Source organism: Trematomus bernacchii, unplaced genomic scaffold (genome assembly GCF_902827165.1).
Source record: "Trematomus bernacchii unplaced genomic scaffold, fTreBer1.1, whole genome shotgun sequence".
NCBI classification, from domain to species: domain Eukaryota; kingdom Metazoa; phylum Chordata; class Actinopteri; order Perciformes; family Nototheniidae; genus Trematomus; species Trematomus bernacchii.
In genome coordinates this window covers 1,672,311-1,693,055 of record NW_022987608.1, presented here as the reverse complement: position 1 = coordinate 1,693,055, position 20,745 = coordinate 1,672,311, and the positions used below count along the sequence as shown (strand labels likewise).

Here is a 20,745-nt window from a genome sequence, read left to right as displayed (position 1 = left end):
ACACACACACACACACACACACACACACACACACACACACACACACACACACACACACACACACACACACACACACACACACACACACACACACACACACACACACACACACACACACACACACACACACACACACGGCTAATCTACCAGACAGTTGTTCTGTACGAGTGTCTGCAGAGGGATTATATGACCAGAGGAACACAAAATGGATGTTGCCGGTAACACAATAACAAAGTGTGTTATTTCAGGGCTTGGGGAGTAATGGGATTATGTAATCAGGTTACAAAAAAAGTAACTGTAGTCGCTAAAAGTAATCTGTTACTGTTACATTTCTAAAATGGGGGATTTCTACTAGGATAACATTGTTGTAAAAGGATCAGATGTTATCTCTTCTCTGTGAGCTGTTCTGTTCTGTAGGATAATACTTTAAGTGTGAATACTTCTACTGCCTGAATCTGCTTTATGGTTTCTTTTGCTTCAATTGTTCTGTTTTTAATTCAGCAGGTGAACCTATATGTTCATAAAATTGTGTGTGTGAGCTTAACTGTGTGTGTTAAACTAAAACGGAGCATTTTCTGTCAGCTCAGATTTTATTTCCGCTCTTTTAAACTGTAGTATGAGCTCATGTGTTTCAGTGTTGGTGTATAGGCTGCAGATGTAAACATGAAAGGATCCCCTTAAGATGTCATCTTCAATGAACTTGTTGAAATCACTGGTTCCCCTCCGCCTGATTCAATAAGTGCTGTGTTTTCTCCACATATCTGTACGTCATGTCTAGATTTCCAGAAGAATTAGAAGACAACTCAACAACAAAAGGCAGAGGATGTCAGCTGTGTGAAGTCTGCAACCTTCTGACAGGATTTTAAACCCCCCCGGCTTTTTAAGAATTTGACATTTGACCTTAGGGTGCGTGGCTTGAAAGCCTGAGGACGGCGCACCTGCCTGCAAACCGTGACACACACACCTCCATTTAGGACACACACACACACACTCCAACATATCTCCATCAACAGCTTGCTAGCATGCGAAGGAATTTCCCTCAAAACTGATGTGCTTGCAGGAGCCTGAAGAATTTTAATTGTCTTGTAAAATATTCAGAGAGGATTTTCCCTCAGAAAGCTGATAGTAGCTATTAAGTCACAGCCATGTTTAATGCTGCCAGCTGGCAAGGATTCTTCCTCTGAGCTTCTCTTATAATATATAATCACGACTATCTGCTGCATACAGCAATGCAGACTGCTTTATGTGAGCATTTACACAGGGACTACAGTGCTGACAATTATGTGGAGATCAGGATGTTCTTTCTCAACAAGTACGGATTATTTGTAGAGGAATTTACTGAAAAATCTAGAAAATAAAATGCAATTAATTGTGTGTTTTCAAAGTGAGTTAGGAACATCAAGATAAACATTTGGTGGCGCTTGTACTCCAGTCAGGTGACATTAAACTTAGCCCCTACATTTCTATATTTGTATATGAATTACTCAACCTGTGTTACCTTGAATTCACATGCCTCCTTGTTTAAGGAAGGTCTTAAAGAACTGAAGAAAATGGGGGTCGTGTTCGCAAACTTTGACAAACTCTTGACGTAAAATGCATGTCTCATTTATCCAGTCATATGCTCACTACTTTGAAAAGTTGCACTACAGACTTCTCACAATGTTTTTATTCTTCATTCACTGTTGAGCGATGGCTAAATGCCTCCATTAGACGCCTTCCGGAACATCACTATCGAACACTCACGCTCCTATTGGCTATCGCTCCAACACATTGTACGTGATAGGCTAATAAGGGGCGGGACATCTCTGAGCGGTTGACCAATCACAACAGAGCCGGCCAGCTAACCAATTAGAGCAGACTGGGCTCTGGTTTCAGACAGAGGGTGAAAAGAGGTTCTGCAGCTCAGGCAGTATGAGAAAAATAAAGAGCTTTTTGAACATTAAAGCATGGAGACATGTAGAGACACTACATACTGATATACACCTGAACATCAGCAGAAGAGGACTCTTTAAAGTAGAGACACTACATACTGATATACACCTGAACATCAGCAGGAGAGGACTCTTTAAAGTAGAGACACTACATACTGATATACACCTGAACATCAGCAGGAGAGGACTCTTTAAAGTAGAGACACTACATACTGATATACACCTGAACATCAGCAGGAGAGGACTCTTTAAGTAGAGACACTACATACTGATATACACCTTGAACATCAGCAGGAGAGGACTCTTTAAAGTAGAGACACTACATACTGATATACACCTGAACATCAGCAGGAGAGGACTCTTTAAAGTAGAGACACTACATACTGATATACACCTGAACATCAGCAGGAGAGGACTCTTTAAAGTAGAGACACTACATACTGATATACACCTGAACATCAGCAGGAGAGGACTCTTTAAAGTAGAGACACTACATACTGATATACACCTGAACATCAGCAGGAGAGGACTCTTTAAAGTAGAGACACTACATACTGATATACACCTGAACATCAGCAGGAGAGGACTCTTTAAAGTAGAGACACTACATACTGATATACACCTGAACATCAGCAGGAGAGGACTCTTTAAAGTAGAGACACTACATACTGATATACACCTGAACATCAGCAGGAGAGGACTCTTTAAAGTAGAGACACTACATACTGATATACACCTGAACATCATCAGGAGAGGACTCTTTAAAGTAGAGACACTACATACTGATATACACCTGAACATCAGCAGGAGAGGACTCTTTAAAGTAGAGACACTACATACTGATATACACCTGAACATCAGCAGGAGAGGACTCTTTAAAGTAGAGACACTACATACTGATATACACCTGAACATCAGCAGGAGAGGACTCTTTAAAGTAGAGACACTACATACTGATATACACCTGAACATCATCAGGAGAGGACTCTTTAAAGTAGAGACACTACATACTGATATACACCTGAACATCAGCAGGAGAGGACTCTTTAAAGTAGAGACACTACATACTGATATACACCTGAACATCAGCAGGAGAGGACTCTTTAAAGTAGAGACACTACATACTGATATACACCTGGACATCAGCAGGAGAGGACTCTTTAAAGTAGAGACAATACATACTGATATACACCTGAACATCAGCAGGAGAGGACTCTTTAAAGTAGAGACACTACATACTGATATACACCTGAACATCAGCAGGAGAGGACTCTTTAAAGTAGAGACACTACATACTGATATACACCTGAACATCAGCAGGAGAGGACTCTTTAAAGTAGAGACACTACATACTGATATACACCTGAACATCAGCAGGAGAGGACTCTTTAAAGTAGAGACACTACATACTGATATACACCTGAACATCAGCAGGAGAGGACTCTTTAAAGTAGAGACACTACATACTGATATACACCTGAACATCATCAGGAGAGGACTCTTTAAAGTAGAGACACTACATACTGATATGAAGCTGAAAATGAGCAGAAGATGTCCTCTTTAAACCTCTGCACAATGCCATGATGTAGGCCCAGTTAAAAAAGCAGCAGCCAAACCTCAAACTAATGAAAACATGTTGTGACATTATGACTTTTCTGATTGTGTAATGTATTATTTGAGGATTATAACAGTCTCTACGCAGGTCTGAAAGCGTGCGTGACGTTCAAACCTTAAAACGTTTCCACACACACTGCCAAGTTAGGAATAAGCATGATTTTTAAACACACACTTGCTGTTGGCCACATTTTGTGCTCGTTAACCCATGTTCACACAAACACACACACACACACACACACACAGCTAATATTACATGTGTCTGTGCCTGCAGGCATTCAGCACGTCGCCTCTGGTGGAAAATTAGAGTCCGTTCACATCGTTAGTTCATATTTTGGCTGCAGCGATTCACAATATCTTTCACCGCAGCGACAATTGCCTTAGCAGACAGCCAGAAGCACAACCAGAGGAATCCAGACATGACCCAATATCCTGAGGAGGGTCCGGGGGGAAACATGCAGCTCGCTTACAGACATGCTAATACACAATGTGCTGTTAAAAAGGCACAGGGGAGATCAGGCTGGACACGACACAATGAAAGACTTCTCAATATCTGCTCTGCACGGAGAAAAACTAGAACAGTCCTTTACTGTTAGACGTTTTTTTACAGGCAGTGCATGTCTGTAACTTATTTTGCACCAAAGTATCCTTAGCTGACAACAATAGCATGGATTTTTGCTACTGTGAGTTTAAGATGTGTCGCCAAAACTCCCACTAAAGATACAAAAACACAACTCTGCAGAAAAGGATAGAAAAGTCACTGTGTGTGTGTGTGTGTGTGTGTGTGTGTGTGTGTGTGTGTGTGTGTGTGTGTGTGTGTGTGTGTGGTCAAAGGAAGATACCCCCCACCAGCTCTTCTGATATCTGAGCCAGTTGCCTGACTCTCTCACTCAGTCCACCTCACACTGCTAACCTTTCACCTTTACTAACCCCCCCTCTCTCTCTCACACACACACACACACACACACACACACACACACACACACACACACACACACACACACACACACACACACACACACACACACACACACACACACACACACACACACACACACACACACACACACACACACACACACACACACACACACACACACACACACACACACACACACACACACACACACCCTCAGGGGAGTCGTACTAGCAGTAGGTTAGCTTGGGGTGATGGTGGTGGTGTGGACGGTTTCCAGGAATCACACTCATCCCCACCCTGAAGCCCGCTTATCTTTCGCTGATTTTCCAGTTTTAGCAGCGAGGCTGGAAAGTGTGAGTCAGTGTTTCCTGTGGAAACAGTAGATTCTGCAGCCGTGCAACAGAGAGGGGAAAGACAAACGCTGAACTAACTGTGAGATGACAGACGTGAATTTAGGGTAAAAGGTCAATGTTATGAGGATGCTGCACAAATTCTGCACTGCAAGAGAGATATGTATGGAGCCATTAGCTAACAACTAGAAGAACTACAGACAGAGGGTAAAATAAAGACCATTTGTTAAGCACCTCCTTTAAAGGGGCCCTATTGTGTTCATGTTCAGGTGTATATCAGTATGTAGTGTCTCTACTTTAAAGAGTCCTCTCCTGCTGATGTTCAGGTGTATATCAGTATGTAGTGTCTCTACTTTAAAGAGTCCTCTCCTGCTGATGTTCAGGTGTATATCAGTATGTAGTGTCTCTACTTTAAAGAGTCCTCTCCTGCTGATGTTCAGGTGTATATCAGTATGTAGTGTCTCTACTTTAAAGAGTCCTCTCCTGCTGATGTTCAGGTGTATATCAGTATGTAGTGTCTCTACTTTAAAGAGTCCTCTCCTGCTGATGTTCAGGTGTATATCAGTATGTAGTGTCTCTACTTTAAAGAGTCCTCTCCTGCTGATGTTCAGGTGTATATCAGTATGTAGTGTCTCTACTTTAAAGAGTCCTCTCCTGCTGATGTTCAGGTGTATATCAGTATGTAGTGTCTCTACTTTAAAGAGTCCTCTCCTGCTGATGTTCAGGTGTATATCAGTATGTAGTGTCTCTACTTTAAAGAGTCCTCTCCTGCTGATGTTCAGGTGTATATCAGTATGTAGTGTCTCTACTTTAAAGAGTCCTCTCCTGCTGATGTTCAGGTGTAATGTGTTGGAGCGCTAGCCAATTGAAACACGAGTGTTACAAAGTGATATCACTATGTTCCAGATATAGGGATGTTACCCTTTGCAGACCATGTACAAAAACCTATATAACTACAGGAAAGGGCAAACCCCCCAAAAGAACAATAGGGCCTCTTTAACATGTGGTTACCTATGGCTTATTATTCAGAAAATCTCGGCTTGGCTTTGTCGAAAGTCTACAAAAAGTTAGAAGAAAAATGCTCCACCACCTGCCCTCAGTCTCAGCGTCTGAATACTTTTACTGTTTTGCTTTTTTATTGAATTCCTTAAGTAACTGCTGCTAGACGAGTCTGAGAATGGAAGTGTTTCGATCTGCTGCCCAAGGAACAAAAGGCCATAGGTACAGAGTCCAGGAATAAGTCATTTAAGTGGCTTCTACTGGATCAAAACAACTTTTCTTCTCATGCAACGACACTAGGAATTGTCATTTAAAACCACCAGAAGTCATTCGCTCAGTTCCACAACACCGGTTAAAGAAGGAAAGGTTTAGTCACTAGCATTCCTCGTAAAACACTGATACAAAAGAAGAAATAGTACTCCACGGAGCAGCTGTAAGACGCCCAGTTATTGTTGGTTGTGTTAAAACTTGGCAAACAGAGAAAAACGTTCCAGACTTCAGAGGCTGTCGCTCAGCAGCTGGAACAAAAAGACAGAGTGAAAAACCTCTGAAGAAACTCCAAGTCGGGGGACTCCCTTCACAAAGTACAACCAGATGTCCCGGTCCTCACGCTGCTTTTGAAGTGTCCCTGTGTGTGTGTGTGTGTGTGTGTGTGTGTGTGTGTGTGTGTGTGTGTGTGTGTGTGTGTGTGTGGTGTGTGTGTGTGTGTGTGTGTGTGTGTGTGTGTGTGTGTGTGTGTGTGTGTGTGTGTGTGTGTGTGTGTGTGTGTGTGTGTGTGTGTGTGTGTGTGTGTGTGTAACCCCGGGCGTTGTCGTCCAGACACATGTGAGAAAGACTTTCTCAGACCAAAGCTTTACAGTAAGTGTGGGTGCAGAATGCAGACCAGCATCCAACGGTCTGGAAACAATCAAAAAGCCACTTTAAGGAGTCTTTCATTTACCGGTCTCATCAATGAACGGGTATAATCAAAGTGGTAATCACCTCAATCTGTGTGTTTTCTTTAGGTTTTAATTTATAAGATTTGTGGTGCCTCTTCTTCTCAACACTCACGTGAAATTATGTGAAAATAGGGACTACTTTTTCGCCTTCAGTCTCCTGGTGTGGTGATAAGGCTGCAAGACGTCAGACAGTGTTTGCAGACTCTTTAAAGAGTCCTCTCCTGCTGATGTCCAGGTGCATATCAGTATGTAGTGTCTCTACTTTAAAGAGTCCTCTCCTGCTGATGTTCAGGTGTATATCAGTATGTAGTGTCTCTACTTTAAAGAGTCCTCTCCTGTTGATGTTCAGGTGTATATCAGTATGTAGTGTCTCTACTTTAAAGAGTCCTCTCCTGATGTTCAGGTGTATATCAGTATGTAGTGTCTCTACTTTAAAGAGTCCTCTCCTGTTGATATTCAGGTGTATATCCGTATGTAGTGTCTCTACTTTAAAGAGTCCTCTCCTGCTGATATTCAGGTGTATATCAGTATGTAGTGTCTCTACTTTAAAGAGTCCTCTCCTGCTGATGTTCAGGTGTATATCAGTATGTAGTGTCTCTACTTTAAAGAGTCCTCTCCTGTTGATGTTCAGGTGTATATCAGTATGTAGTGTCTCTACTTTAAAGAGTCCTCTCCTGATGTTCAGGTGTATATCAGTATGTAGTGTCTCTACTTTAAAGAGTCCTCTCCTGCTGATGTTCAGGTGTATATCAGTATGTAGTGTCTCTACTTTAAAGAGTCCTCTCCTGCTTATGTTCAGGTGTATATCAGTATGTAGTGTCTCTACTTTAAAGAGTCCTCTCCTGCTGATGTTCAGGTGTATATCAGTATGTAGTGTCTCTACTTTAAAGAGTCCTCTCCTGCTGATGTTCAGGTGTATATCAGTATGTAGTGTCTCTACTTTAAAGAGTCCTCTCCTGCTGATGTTCAGGTGTATATCAGTATGTAGTGTCTCTACTTTAAAGAGTCCTGTGGTGCCTCTTCTTCTCAGCACTCATGTGAAATTATGTGAAAATAGGGACTACTTTTTCGCCTTCAGTCTCCTGGTGTGGTGATAAGGCTGCAAGACGTCAGACAGTGTTTGCAGACTCTTTATAAATACTTGGATAGAGTAAATCCTAGACAGTTTACACAAGAGAAACACCCACAGCACATAGCATCACAATGCTAAAAATGGGCTGGACATAGGAAGTCTGCAAGCTTCCAAAAAACCAATGTCTAGCAGAGGAATCAAAGACCCTATTTACTCTTAAAAAGTGAATTTTAAAAGCGTGGGGCGACATGCAATCTGTTCTCAGGCTCACAGAGCGAGTGTTCTCTCCATAAGGTTCCAGTTGTTTGACAGAAGATAACAGCTGCCGTGTCACATCACTTCCGTTCATGGAGATTAGTCCGTCTTCAAAGTGTTCCTCCATTTACTCAGAGCTCTCTGCAGCAGAGCGGTGGATCAGTCTAATCCTGCAGGTCACGGCAGAAGAAAACATCAAGACAGGAAGGGCAAATCAAGCCCTCGGAAAAACGTGTTTTACGAGAATCGAAAGAGACTTTAATGCTGCATGTTTAAGAGTTTATATATGTGGTTTATTTAAGTGAGCTCGAGTAAATCCACTCAATTCACTTTTTAGCCATTTTTAAATCAGGCATGTTGGGGTTTCTCTTTCCTGTAGTGTGTTATATAGGTTTTTGTGCATCACAACAGACAGAGCCGGTCAGCTAACCAATCAGAGCAGACTGGGCTCTGGTTTCAGACAGAGGGTGAAAAGAGGTGCTGCAGCACAGGCAGTATGAGTAAAATAAAGAGCTTTTTGAACATTAAAGCATGGAGACATGTCCCAGTTGAGACACTACATACTGATATACACCTGAACATCAGCAGGAGAGGACTCTTTAAAGTAGAGACACTACATACTGATATACACCTGAACATCAGCAGGAGAGGACTCTTTAAAGTAGAGACACTACATACTGATATACACCTGAACATCAGCAGGAGAGGACTCTTTAAAGTAGAGACACTACATACTGATATACACCTGAACATCAGCAGGAGAGGACTCTTTAAAGTAGAGACACTAATACTGATATACACCTGAACATCAGCAGGAGAGGACTCTTTAAAGTAGAGACACTACATACTGATATACACCTGAACATCAGCAGGAGAGGACTCTTTAAAGTAGAGACACTAAATACTGATATACACCTGAACATCAGCAGGAGAGGACTCTTTAAAGTAGAGACACTACATACTGATATACACCTGAACATCAGCAGGAGAGGACTCTTTAAAGTAGAGACACTAAATACTGATATACACCTGAACATCAGCAGGAGAGGACTCTTTAAAGTAGAGACACTACATACTGATATACACCTGAACATCAGCAGGAGAGGACTCTTTAAAGTAGAGACACTACATACTGATATACACCTGAACATCAGCAGGAGATGACTCTTTAAAGTAGAGACACTACATACTGATATACACCTGAACATCAGCAGGAGAGGACTCTTTAAAGTAGAGACACTACATACTGATATACACCTGAACATCAGCAGGAGAGGACTCTTTAAAGTAGAGACACTACATACTGATATACACCTGAACATCAGCAGGAGAGAACTCTTTAAAGTAGAGACACTACATACTGATATACACCTGAACATCAGCAGGAGAGGACTCTTTAAAGTAGAGACACTACATACTGATATACACCTGAACATCAGCAGGAGAGGACTCTTTAAAGTAGAGACACTACATACTGATATACACCTGAACATCAGCAGGAGAGGACTCTTTAAAGTAGAGACACTACATACTGATATACACCTGAACATCAGCAGGAGAGGACTCTTTAAAGTAGAGACACTACATACTGATATGAACCTGAAAATGAGGATAATAGGTCCCCTTTAAACATTTCCTGCATCTTGTAGCATGCATCAAAGTCTGTGTGTTTTGGTTTTTGTCTCTTTATTTAATTCAGTTGCAGACTATTGCTGAATCAGTCTCACATCTGCAGCTCATTCCAGGCTGCAGAGTCTGATGGGGGGTTATAGCAGTGGACCATCACAGCATCCAGCTCACTGTTTATCTGATTCTCAAACAAAAGCCTCCCACTTCCTGTCTGCTTAGCGCCTAAAATCTACAATCTACACTCCTGATCGTTTTCCTCCTCTTCCTCCATTACTGCCTAGCACGTGATGCCCCTCTCTGAGCAACGAGGAAGATATATTCCTCCAGAGACTCAGAGCTGTGTTTCCTGACAGATGTGAATCAGAAGTGATGGATTAATTAAAGCTGAGAGAGTCGTCTGGGAGAGTCATTTTGGTGTCAGATCACTAATACTGCACTTTTCTGGTGGACATGTGGCGCCCCCTAGTGGTCAACAATTGCAACTGAGTGTGTTGTTGGACATGCTGTACATGCCCAATGTAAACTCTTATAACATATGAAAATGTGTTTATAGTGAAATGTACAGGCATTTTGATTAGATCAAATTTCGTAAGTTTGATTAATTGTCAAGTTTTATAAAATTCGGAAAGGCAAGTATACAAAACATCACAGTTTTATATTTTACTACCTTAAATCTTCTTTTACGGCTCCCTACAAGTTGACTGTAACTTCTTGAACCCACATTTAACGTTAAAGTCCCCAAAAACTTGGATTGCTTAAGTCATTTTACAAATAAATGTTAAGTCTTAAGTAATTCTTTACTATTACTATGGCCAGAATGAGGACAGCAAACGTGTGAAATCCAGATTCATGCAAAAATATAAAGTGTAACAAGCACACCAACAGTATAATTTATTCAATAAATTAACATGAACCATCATAGCAACACGTCTGTACAGCTTCATAAGATACATACTAACAGTAAAGCATGTCCATGCGTTTATTTATCAGCACTTTAAAGGGGACCTATCATGCAAAATGCACTTTTGTACGTCTTTTATACATGAATATGTGTCCCCGGTGTTCCAGGGAACTCACCAAGTGTCAGAAAACACAACCCTCTCTATTTTCCTCCATACCCAAATCTCTAAAAAAGGGGCTGCAACGGATCTGATCAAAACTGATCCAGATTTGAACACTGTCCTGACGTCAGGACGGTGGCGCTACGGCTATTGGGCCAACTCCACCAATCAGGAGGAGACAGCCACGACCATTGCCGTTTGAAAGCGCTGGAGACGCTGTAGTACATATGCCAGGCCTGTAGATGGTGCTGTTCTCACAGAATCAGCCCTTGCAAAAACAGAGCTAACATTTTTCAAATTGAGCAAAATGAGGCATGGCTAAAATGCATGATCTGTTTGGTATTTTGAAAAAAGAAAGTATAAATATGCCTTATATAGGTATGGTCCTACACTATATTATTCAAATATAGCATGATAGGTCCACTTTAAGATATTATTCACTTGAATAAGACACAAAGAAATACGTTTAACCCGACGGAGCAGCAGGAGAGATCCACAGAAACCAACCTGAAGCAAAACAAGGATCATTTCTCATCTGAGATAACATTCCCTGCATGCCTGCCCTACTCTATTCTGCTTTTTTCCAGTCCTTCTGCTGTTAAGGAGCTATAAGAAGAAACCCCGTCGGTATCAGGGTCGGATATTTTAAGACTTAAAGAGAACAGTCCATGGGAAGAAGGGCAGATCTGTGCTTCTGGATTATTTACAGGCCGAGATTAAAATGAACCAGGCTGCATTTTTGTACCATGAAAACAAGTCACTTGTAATGATGGGAAGATTGGTTGCCAGGAATTTATATTTTGATTAAAGTGTAACAGCCACATTGGCATATTTATGGAGTGCAGCAGACGAGCTGCGTATATTCAGGCCAGCATCGTGAAGCCAGTGCACGTTCAGGGCAAAAAAGGGCAGAAATTAAAGATTTGGACGAGGGTTTGAAAGCATAAAATGTGCTTTTGATACTTGGTCAAGATCAAACCAACAGTAAGCAGGTGCAGAACTTCATATGAGAGCCGACAGATGGCCTCTTCAAAGCTGAGTAAGCTAAGTGTGCCTGCTGGCGGCTAAAAGAGAACGATGTGAAAACTGCCAAAAGTCCTGAAAGGCGACCTCAGTAAACTGCATGTGTTGTGTACTTGGGAAAAATAGTGAAAATGTGCATTTAATGGCATTTAGAAATCCTTCCGTGTGTTTGTGGCGTACAATTCAGTCGTGGTCATTTAATAGTGGAAGTTAGGAGACTTTTGTAACATTTCTTTGCGTTAGTTTAGAGAGCAATGTTGTTTATTGTCAGTGTTGTTGTTAATATGTTTCCAATGATTGACAATAGGTGTCATCATTGCGACATGAAAGGTGCGTTTGCAATGAGAACTTGACAGGAAGTCTCGCGAGAGCTCGTAAGAGAGTGAGGAAATTGTAGTAGTTTGCAACTTTGTTGGACGTGAATGTGACTTTCTGCATTGTTCCGAAAACCTTCTCAAATGTAAAGTGTAGCACCGCAGTGTGTTTATCATTCTGTGCATTCATTGACATTGAGAAGCAGAGTGCTCATCCCCTATTCCCATATTAAATGGTACCTTTGAGTTTGTGTTTCTCTGTGCAGCAGCTCTTTGAGGTTTCACATTTTACCGACTCAACCCCTCCTCCTCCTCCTCCTCCTCCTCACTGATAGCACAGGTAGCCGATGATGAGTTTAGGTATGTCCAGTTTTTCTATGACTTCCAGAGCTCTGGTTTCCAGCATCGCCCTCAAAGCCAGCCGGCTGAGCTGCTGCAGGTTCATGGGGGTGGCTGGAGAGAAAAGAGGGTTAGGTGCTGTGAAATATGGATTATTATTATTAGAGGTGGGAGAAGTACTCAGATCTTGTACTTGAGTAAAAGTAGAAGTACTCAGATCTTGTACTTGAGTTAAAGTAGAAGTACTCAGATCTTGTACTTGAGTAAAAGTAGAAGTACTCAGATCTTGTACTTGAGTAAAAGTAGAAGTACTCAGATCTTGTACTTGAGTAAGAGTAGAAGTACTCAGATCTTGTACTTGAGTAAAAGTAGAAGTACTCAGGTCTTGTACTTGAGTAAAAGTAGAAGTACTCAGGTCTTGTACTTGAGTAAAAGTAGAAGTACTCAGATCTTGTACTTGAGTAAAAGTAGAAGTACTCAGGTCTTGTACTTGAGTAAAAGTAGAAGTACTCAGATCTTGTACTTTAGTAAAAGTAGAAGTACTCAGATCTTGTACTTGAGTAAAAGTAGAAGTACTCAGATCTTGTACTTGAGTTAAAGTAGAAGTATTCAGATCTTGTACTTGAGTAAAAGTAGAAGTACCAGAGTGTAGGAATACTCTGTTACAGTAAAAGTCCTGCATTCAAAATGTTACTCAAGTAAAAGTAGAAAAGTATTATCATCAAAATATAGTTAAAGTAGCGACAGTAAAAGTAGTGATTGTGCAGATTGGTCCATTTCAGAATAATATATATGATATGTTTTATAATGATTGATCATGAAAGTGTTCTCAAAGCTGGTAAAGGTGCAGCTAGTTTGAATGACTTTGTATACTGCAGGGTAGCTTGTGGATTTACTCCAGGTGGAACTAAAGTCTGATTTAACACTTGATTAGATTTCACATCATTCATCCACATCTGTAAAGTAACTATAGGAACTAAAATGCGATCCTTGCTCGCCATCTGCTGGTGATAAGTCGCTACTACACTGATACACTTCCTGGTAGTGTTTTAGAGGAACTCACTCTCATAAAACTGTAGACAGGTAGCAGAGGGGGAGCCGGGGGTTGTGTAATCTACAGGTTTCTTGTCGTGATGATCCCTGGCGTGGACGTTGGCTCCGAACTCCACCAGGATCTCCACCATCTCCACCTGCTTGTTTTTAGTAGCGTGGTGCAGCGGCGTCTCGTGAAGCCGGGCCGCGTTCACCTTAGCACCTGAAGGGAAAAGAGCTTTAATGTCAGCTAGTTATTATATCAACAAATACACAATGTCTGACTTATCTAACCTGGTTATTGGTTGTTCAATTATTCAAAAGACAGTTGCAAATACATGTTTCCTTTCTTTTTTTACACATTTGTCTGCATTTTTTATGCTTTAATGAGCCCCAATGGTACAACAAAATTCAGTTGAATCAATAAAAGAGTAGTCTATTTGAAATAATGACATGGTAAAGCTTATTTTTGTACTATACTCCTTTGTGAATTAAATTATTTCTTATTAAAAAGAGCCTTATTCTGCTAATTTCCAGGTTTCATATCAGTATGTAGTGTCTCTACTTTAAAGAGTCCTCTCCTGCTGATGTTCAGGTGTTTATCAGTATGTAGTGTCTCTACTTTAAAGAGTCCTCTCCTGCTGATGTTCAGGTGTATATCAGTATGTAGTGTCTCTACTTTAAAGAGTCCTCTCCTGCTGATGTTCAGGTGTATATCAGTATGTAGTGTCTCTACTTTAAAGAGTCCTCTCCTGCTGATGTTCAGGTGTATATCAGTATGTAGTGTCTCTACTTTAAAGAGTCCTCTCCTGTTGATGTTCAGGTGTATATCAGTATGTAGTGTCTCTACTTTAAAGAGTCCTCTCCTGCTGATGTTCAGGTGTATATCAGTATGTAGTGTCTCTACTTTAAAGAGTCCTCTCCTGCTGATGTTCAGGTGTATATCAGTATGTAGTGTCTCTACTTTAAAGAGTCCTCTCCTGCTGATGTTCAGGTGTATATCAGTATGTAGTGTCTCTACTTTAAAGAGTCCTCTCCTGCTGATGTTCAGGTGTATACATAGTGTCCGTACTTTAAAGAGTCCTCTCCTGCTGATGTTCAGGTGTATATCAGTATGTAGTGTCTCTACTTTAAAGAGTCCTCTCCTGCTGATGTTCAGGTGTATACATAGTGTCCGTACTTTAAAGAGTCCTCTGCTGCTGATGTTCAGGTGTATATCAGTATGTAGTGTTTCTACTTTAAAGAGTCCTCTCCTGCTGATGTTCAGGTGTATATCAGTATGTAGTGTCTCTACTTTAAAGAGTCCTCTCCTGCTGATGTTCAGGTGTATATCAGTATGTAGTGTCTCTACTTTAAAGAGTCCTCTCCTGCTGATGTTCAGGTGTATATCAGTATTTAGTGTCTCTACTTTAAAGAGTCCTCTCCTGCTGATGTTCAGGTGTATATCAGTATGTAGTGTCTCTACTTTAAAGAGTGCTCTCCTGCTGATGTTCAGGTGTATATCAGTATGTAGTGTCTCTACTTTAAAGAGTCCTCTCCTGCTGATGTTCAGGTGTATATCAGTATGTAGTGTCTCTACTTTAAAGAGTCCTCTCCTGCTGATGTTCAAGCTAGTATGTCCTTGTTTTTATCAATCTAATTGTTTGTCACATATCTTTCTATATGATTTTATCACAATATGACTCCATTGAATGACATTAAATGATCATATTGAATAATTGCCCAACCCTCGTGTAAACCCAGTTTTAGCCCAGGTGGCAGGAGATATTATTACAGCTGACCTGTCCTTAAATTCCCTCAGCATTGAAAACAGCTCCACCATAATCTATGTTCCTAGATTTAGAAATACAATCTGAGGGTAAACAAGATCCAAATATAAAGCCGTGTGACATCTGGTCCGGTACATTTCCCAACCCTGCTTTGCACTGACCTGCGTTGAGCAACACTTTCACACAGTCTGTATGTTCGTTAGCACAAGCTACATGTAGCGGGGTCCCGTAGTAAATATCGTACGCCTCCAGATTTGCACCCATGGCGATCAGGAGCTTCACGCAGTCTTCTTTACCTGGAGAATAACAGGAGGATATTGAGTCAAATAATGTTATTTATAAACCCGCCTCTGGAACTCCCTCCCACCCAGAGGAGGGAAGTATCGGAGTACAAATACTTCTTTACTGTACTTAAGTACATCTTTCTGGTATCAGTACTTTACTCCGACGACTTCTTACATTTTGAACACAAATACCTGTACTTTCTACTTCTTACATTTTGAACACAAATACCTGTACTTTCTACTTCTTACATGTTGAACCCAAATACCTGTACTTTCTACTTCTTACATTTTGAACACAAATACCTGAACTTTCTACTTCTTACATTTTGAACACAAATACCTGTACTTTCTACTTCTTACATGTTGAACCCAAATACCTGTACTTTCTACTTCTTACATTTTGAACACAAATACCTGTACTTTCTACTTCTTACATTTTGAACACAAATACCTGAACTTTCTACTTCTTACATTTTGAACACAAATACCTGTACTTTCTACTTCTTACATGTTGAACCCAAATACCTGTACTTTCTACTTCTTACATGTTGAACCCAAATACCTGTACTTTCTACTTCTTACATGTTGAACACAAATACCTGTACTTTCTACTTCTTACATGTTGAACCCAAATACCTGTACTTTCTACTTCTTACATTTTGAACACAAATACCTGTACTTTCTACTTCTTACATTTCCCAAACAGGCTGGTTCCTTTAGTTTGAATGTGTGTTTGGTGGCGTGATCATTATTATTTAGAGTGCCTATTGATTTGAACACGATCCGTGTATCCATCATTTCCTGGTCTTCTCTAAAGAAGAGGGACCAATGAAAACGTTGTCATGTTGCCGTTGTTCAGCATGGAAACATTCATTAGCTAACAATGACATTATTGTTCTATTAATATAAAGGGAGGTCAGGTACTCTTTAAAACAGCTGCTAGTTATGGGTACTTTTTACTGAAGTACATTTCAAAGCCCTCTTTACTTTAACTTGAGTAAAGAAGTTTAGTCAGTACTTCTACTTTCACCAGAGTATTTTTAAACACGAGTATCTGTACTTTTCCGTTTTTATTGATTGACTATATTGTCGTGTTTTTTTTGACTTTTGTGTTTTGTGTACCTTGTACAGTAGGGTGTGTCTAATACTAGTTGAACATAACATTTTGATATTTGTATGTGTTTTTATATGTTTCTAGTTATTGTGCTTTTTACCTCGTTTTTAATTATTGTTTTATTATTTTACTCCTATTGTGTTATTTTATATTTGTTCCCTGTACAGCACTTTGGTCAACTGAGGTTGTTTTAAATGTGCTATATCAATAAATAAAGATTGAGATGTATTGTACGGCGACCTTGAGAGCCTTACGGCGCCTTTATAAATAAAATGTATTATTATTGTTGTTGGGGAAATAGTGAATGTCCTCTTCCAATATGAGAGTAACATGATAACAAAGGTATCCCAACTGTAGCTGAGTGCATGACAGGATGTATGATTACCTAGAAGAGCATCAGGACTGTTTGAGGCATATGATAGCTATGTGATTAACATGATGATTCAGCCTCTATGGAGAGAGACATATGACAAGCATGATCATTTCTGACGTGGAGCTAATCTGAAGTAAACATTGAAGACTGCTTTATAGTCCTCCATCTTGTGACTGTGTAACTCCCTCTCTTGGATATCAGCATGTGAAGGACACTGTTCAGGAACTAGTTGATGCTCTGTGTGTGATGACTACTTCCATTCTGGAGAGGATCACAAATACATGGATCCTGATGTTGAAGCTCAAGCTGGGGACGAGTGATATTTTTCTAACAAATATAAAGAGACAGGATTTTAAAAAGGCATGTGGAGGCCCTCACCTCCCATGCAGGCCTCGTGGAGGGGGGAGGGGGTTCGGGAGGTGAGGGCAGGGTTGGATTTGGCGCCTCGATCCAGAAGGAGCCTCACACACTCCAGACTCCCCGCTGAGGAGGCCTCACACAGCGGGGTGCTGCCGTCCACGTTCCTCGCATCCACCTGAGATAGCATTAAAGGTCCCCTATTATACTGTTTTTCAATATATTATGGGTCTCAGATATATACAAATATATACAAAAACTTGTCTATGATGTGTTTTGCTAAAAAATAACAAACAGATCATGCATTTTAGACATCTTAGACAACAACAAAAAAGGAGGGGGAGCTTGTGCCTGCTCAGAATTCTACGGAGATACAGCTAAATGCTGCCGTGATTAAATGCCATATCATGTTCCAAACCACATCAAGGATTACTTCTGAAACAGTATGGAGCTCAAATGCTTTTTCTCTCTCAGGTTTACCACAAGGTGAGTTCCTGCTTTTTTACACATACTCTCTCCAGTACAGGTTAGCTCTGAGTGTTAGCGATGCTAATGTAAACAAAGACCATATTACGTCCAAAACACGTCAGGCATTGTTTCTGATAGCAACGTTTCTGATAGGGCCGTGGGTCCACATTTCCGATATTACGTCATATCGGACGCAAATCTGGATCAGCTCTGTTGTACCTCCGTTTTTAGAGATTTGGGTATGGAAAAAAGGATGTTACACCTGTCCGTCCTGTCTGTCTCACCAGGGCTCCGGCGTCCAGCAGCAGGCGGACACACTGAGTCTGTCCCCGCAGACAGGCCTCGTGCAGCGGGGTGATGGAGTCGACCGCCACCACGTTGACTGAAGCTCCGCTGAGGATCAGACTCTGCAGCTGGGACGTCTGGCCCTGAGACGCAGCTTTGTGCACCTCCGTCCTCTCAGACCAGCAGCCTGCAGGAGGGGAGACATCAGGATGTTCACCAAATATGACCCAAATACCTGGCAGGTGGTACCGCAGCATCAGGTCTAAAACCACCAGACTCAGGGACAGTTTCATCCCACAGGCCATAAGACTGTTAAACACCTGAACTTTTGAAAGGACATCAATAACATTCATCTGGTTGCAACTTACACATTATTTATTTAATATATCATATTCCAATTACTTGTATATAGACTCTCCTGGCGCTATTTCTATTCTATTTTATTGTGTTGCACTGTTGGAGGAGCCTGGGAACTAAGATTTTCATTGACATAACTACACTGTAGCTATGCACACATGACAATAAAAGCCTTGAATCTTGAAATTGAATCTGTATATGTTAATTTTAATTCATTTCATATTTTAAAGTTACTTAACTGTCTATAATTGTATTGTTATCTTTGATGTTATCTGTAATTGTATTAATGTCTAATCTGTGTGAATCTGTGCTGTCCTGTTTTTCATTCTTACCCTGTTGCTGTTAACCTTAAATAAAGGTCCATCTTCTCTTATCGTACCTTAAGATGTTTGTCAATCCTCTTGTATGAGTGTATAAATATACAACTGTTACCTAATAATTTGAGCTCTGCTGTAAATATGTTGTTTAATGTACACTCTGTACATTTTGTATATAGTAGTAGTACATTACATAATTGTATCACATCTTAGAAAAGTAGTCTTCTAGTACATGTCTCCTCAAATACTGTACAAGGACTGATTTAACCATAACATTCCTTACTGTATATGCACACCATAGTTTGTTGTCAGTATCCATACACACTTATTGCAGTAGTAACACGTGTAAAAGAAGCTACAAATGGGATTTAAGTACTCAGAATTAATAAGTACACTGCACTTACTTGACAATACCACTGTCAGAAGTAAAAGTCCTATATTTAAATGTATTTTTTTACTATGTTTGCAGCCAAAAAGCCTGTGAAATTACCAAGGGGTGAAAAAATATGTTATTGTCACCTGTCATAATTCCTTATTGGCTCAAAGAAAACAACTACTAGAAATATAATGTTTATCCCTGAACTGTAAAGGCGTATAAAGTGGAATGAAATGAAAATATTAAAATAAAAACAAGTAGGCCTAACCTCAAAATTGTACTTAAGTGTTGGACTTGAGTAAATGTCCACTCAAGTCCAACACTCGAGCTACAGCTAATTAGCATGTTAGCATTCCTCATGACACATAACGATGTTTTGGATACCGTTACATGCCGGTCAAACCGGGCCGAAAAAGGTCCCAAAAAAACTAGATATTCTGACCGGAAATGTTCTCTATTTCTCACACTCACCAATGTCTCCAAAGAAATAATCTCGGTCACTTTGAATTTCCATTCCGTCTTATTTTTTTGGGAAGGAATAACGCAGCAGACGCAGAGACATGAGATGTAAACAGCGAGCTGGTGATGTTTACATCCTGAAAGAAGCACTGGTTGGTTTACATGCGGAGTGAGTCATGTGACATACCTAGAACTCGAAGTGCATGCTGGGAGTTGTAGTTCTTACGTTTGATAGATAGATACTTTATTGATCCCAATTTGGGAACTTATTTCAATTATTTGTATTTATATCATATTATTTTAATGTTTTTTTTGTAATGGTCTTTGAAGGTCACAGATATTACAAGATAACAGGATTAACCATGTGTTACTTGCTATTTCTTCTACTACATGCATGGCATTAGTTCAAATGGGTCATTTAAGTAGTTAATTACTGTACAACAAATCCACCCTCAAATTTATTTGTCCTTTGCTTGGAGAGAGAAATGGACTTATTCCCAACTTCTAGTAATGTTGTTTTAAACATACTGTATATATTCATAGCTTAGCTGATCTATTCAAATCTTTAATATATTAAAACATATCCCATTTTGCACAGCTAAACACCCATTTCCCTAATATTTCCACTTGCTTTCTTGTCATTTGTAATAATAGCCTACACACAACACTGGGAAGTAACAATAGCTGCCCACTGCTCCTAGTACTAGACTCCTGGTACTAGGATGGGTTAAAAGCAGAGAACAAATTTCACTGTGTGTGTGCTGTGTGCTCTGCATGTGTGACCATTAAAGAGGGTTTCATCCCTCCCAATTCAATTCAAACTAACCAATGTTTAGATCTAGTACTGAAGAGTTACCTATTCATTGTGATGGAAACTTCTGAAGCAATCGTACATTTTAAAACCCACCAGATATGCAGTAACATGTTAAAAACTCTACACCCTAAAATTAGAATTTGAGTAGAATGCAACTCTTCGGACGGCTAGTGTTGCGAGTTACAAGAACACCTTAAAACATACAATTAATTATTCTAAGTTACTTAATTGAAAGTCTGTGGTTCAATTCACACGTTCACTTTTCCCTCCACACACACACACATCTGATATCTAAG

General features: G+C 40.3%; 1 protein-coding gene across 1 annotated transcript; it reads right to left on the bottom strand.

The window, feature by feature from the left end:
* Positions 1-11,097: 11,097 nt before the first annotated feature.
* LOC117483087 (ankyrin repeat and SOCS box protein 13-like) lies at positions 11,098-19,764 on the bottom strand. The gene is made up of 6 exons (XM_034131247.1): positions 19,648-19,764; positions 18,126-18,313; positions 17,395-17,551; positions 15,407-15,541; positions 13,508-13,699; positions 11,098-12,558 (listed from the first exon to the last, which is right to left on the bottom strand). The coding sequence occupies exons 1-6, from the start codon at positions 19,688-19,690 to the stop codon at positions 12,431-12,433; spliced, it is 843 nt and encodes a 280-aa protein (XP_033987138.1). The 5' UTR covers positions 19,691-19,764; the 3' UTR covers positions 11,098-12,430.
* Between the last annotated feature and the right edge of the window lie 981 nt (positions 19,765-20,745).

Excerpts from the sequence above, each read along its gene's own strand:
- LOC117483087 (XM_034131247.1), bottom strand. The coding sequence starts at position 19,690 with ATGGAAATTCAAAGTGACCGAGATTATTTCTTTGGAGACATTG. Across the intron at positions 17,552-18,125 it reads TGCTGGACGCCGGAGCCCTG|GTGGATGCGAGGAACGTGGA; the intron begins GTGAGACAGACA and ends ATGCTATCTCAG. Across the intron at positions 13,700-15,406 it reads GAAAGTGTTGCTCAACGCAG|GTGCTAAGGTGAACGCGGCC; the intron begins GTCAGTGCAAAG and ends TTTTCCCTTCAG.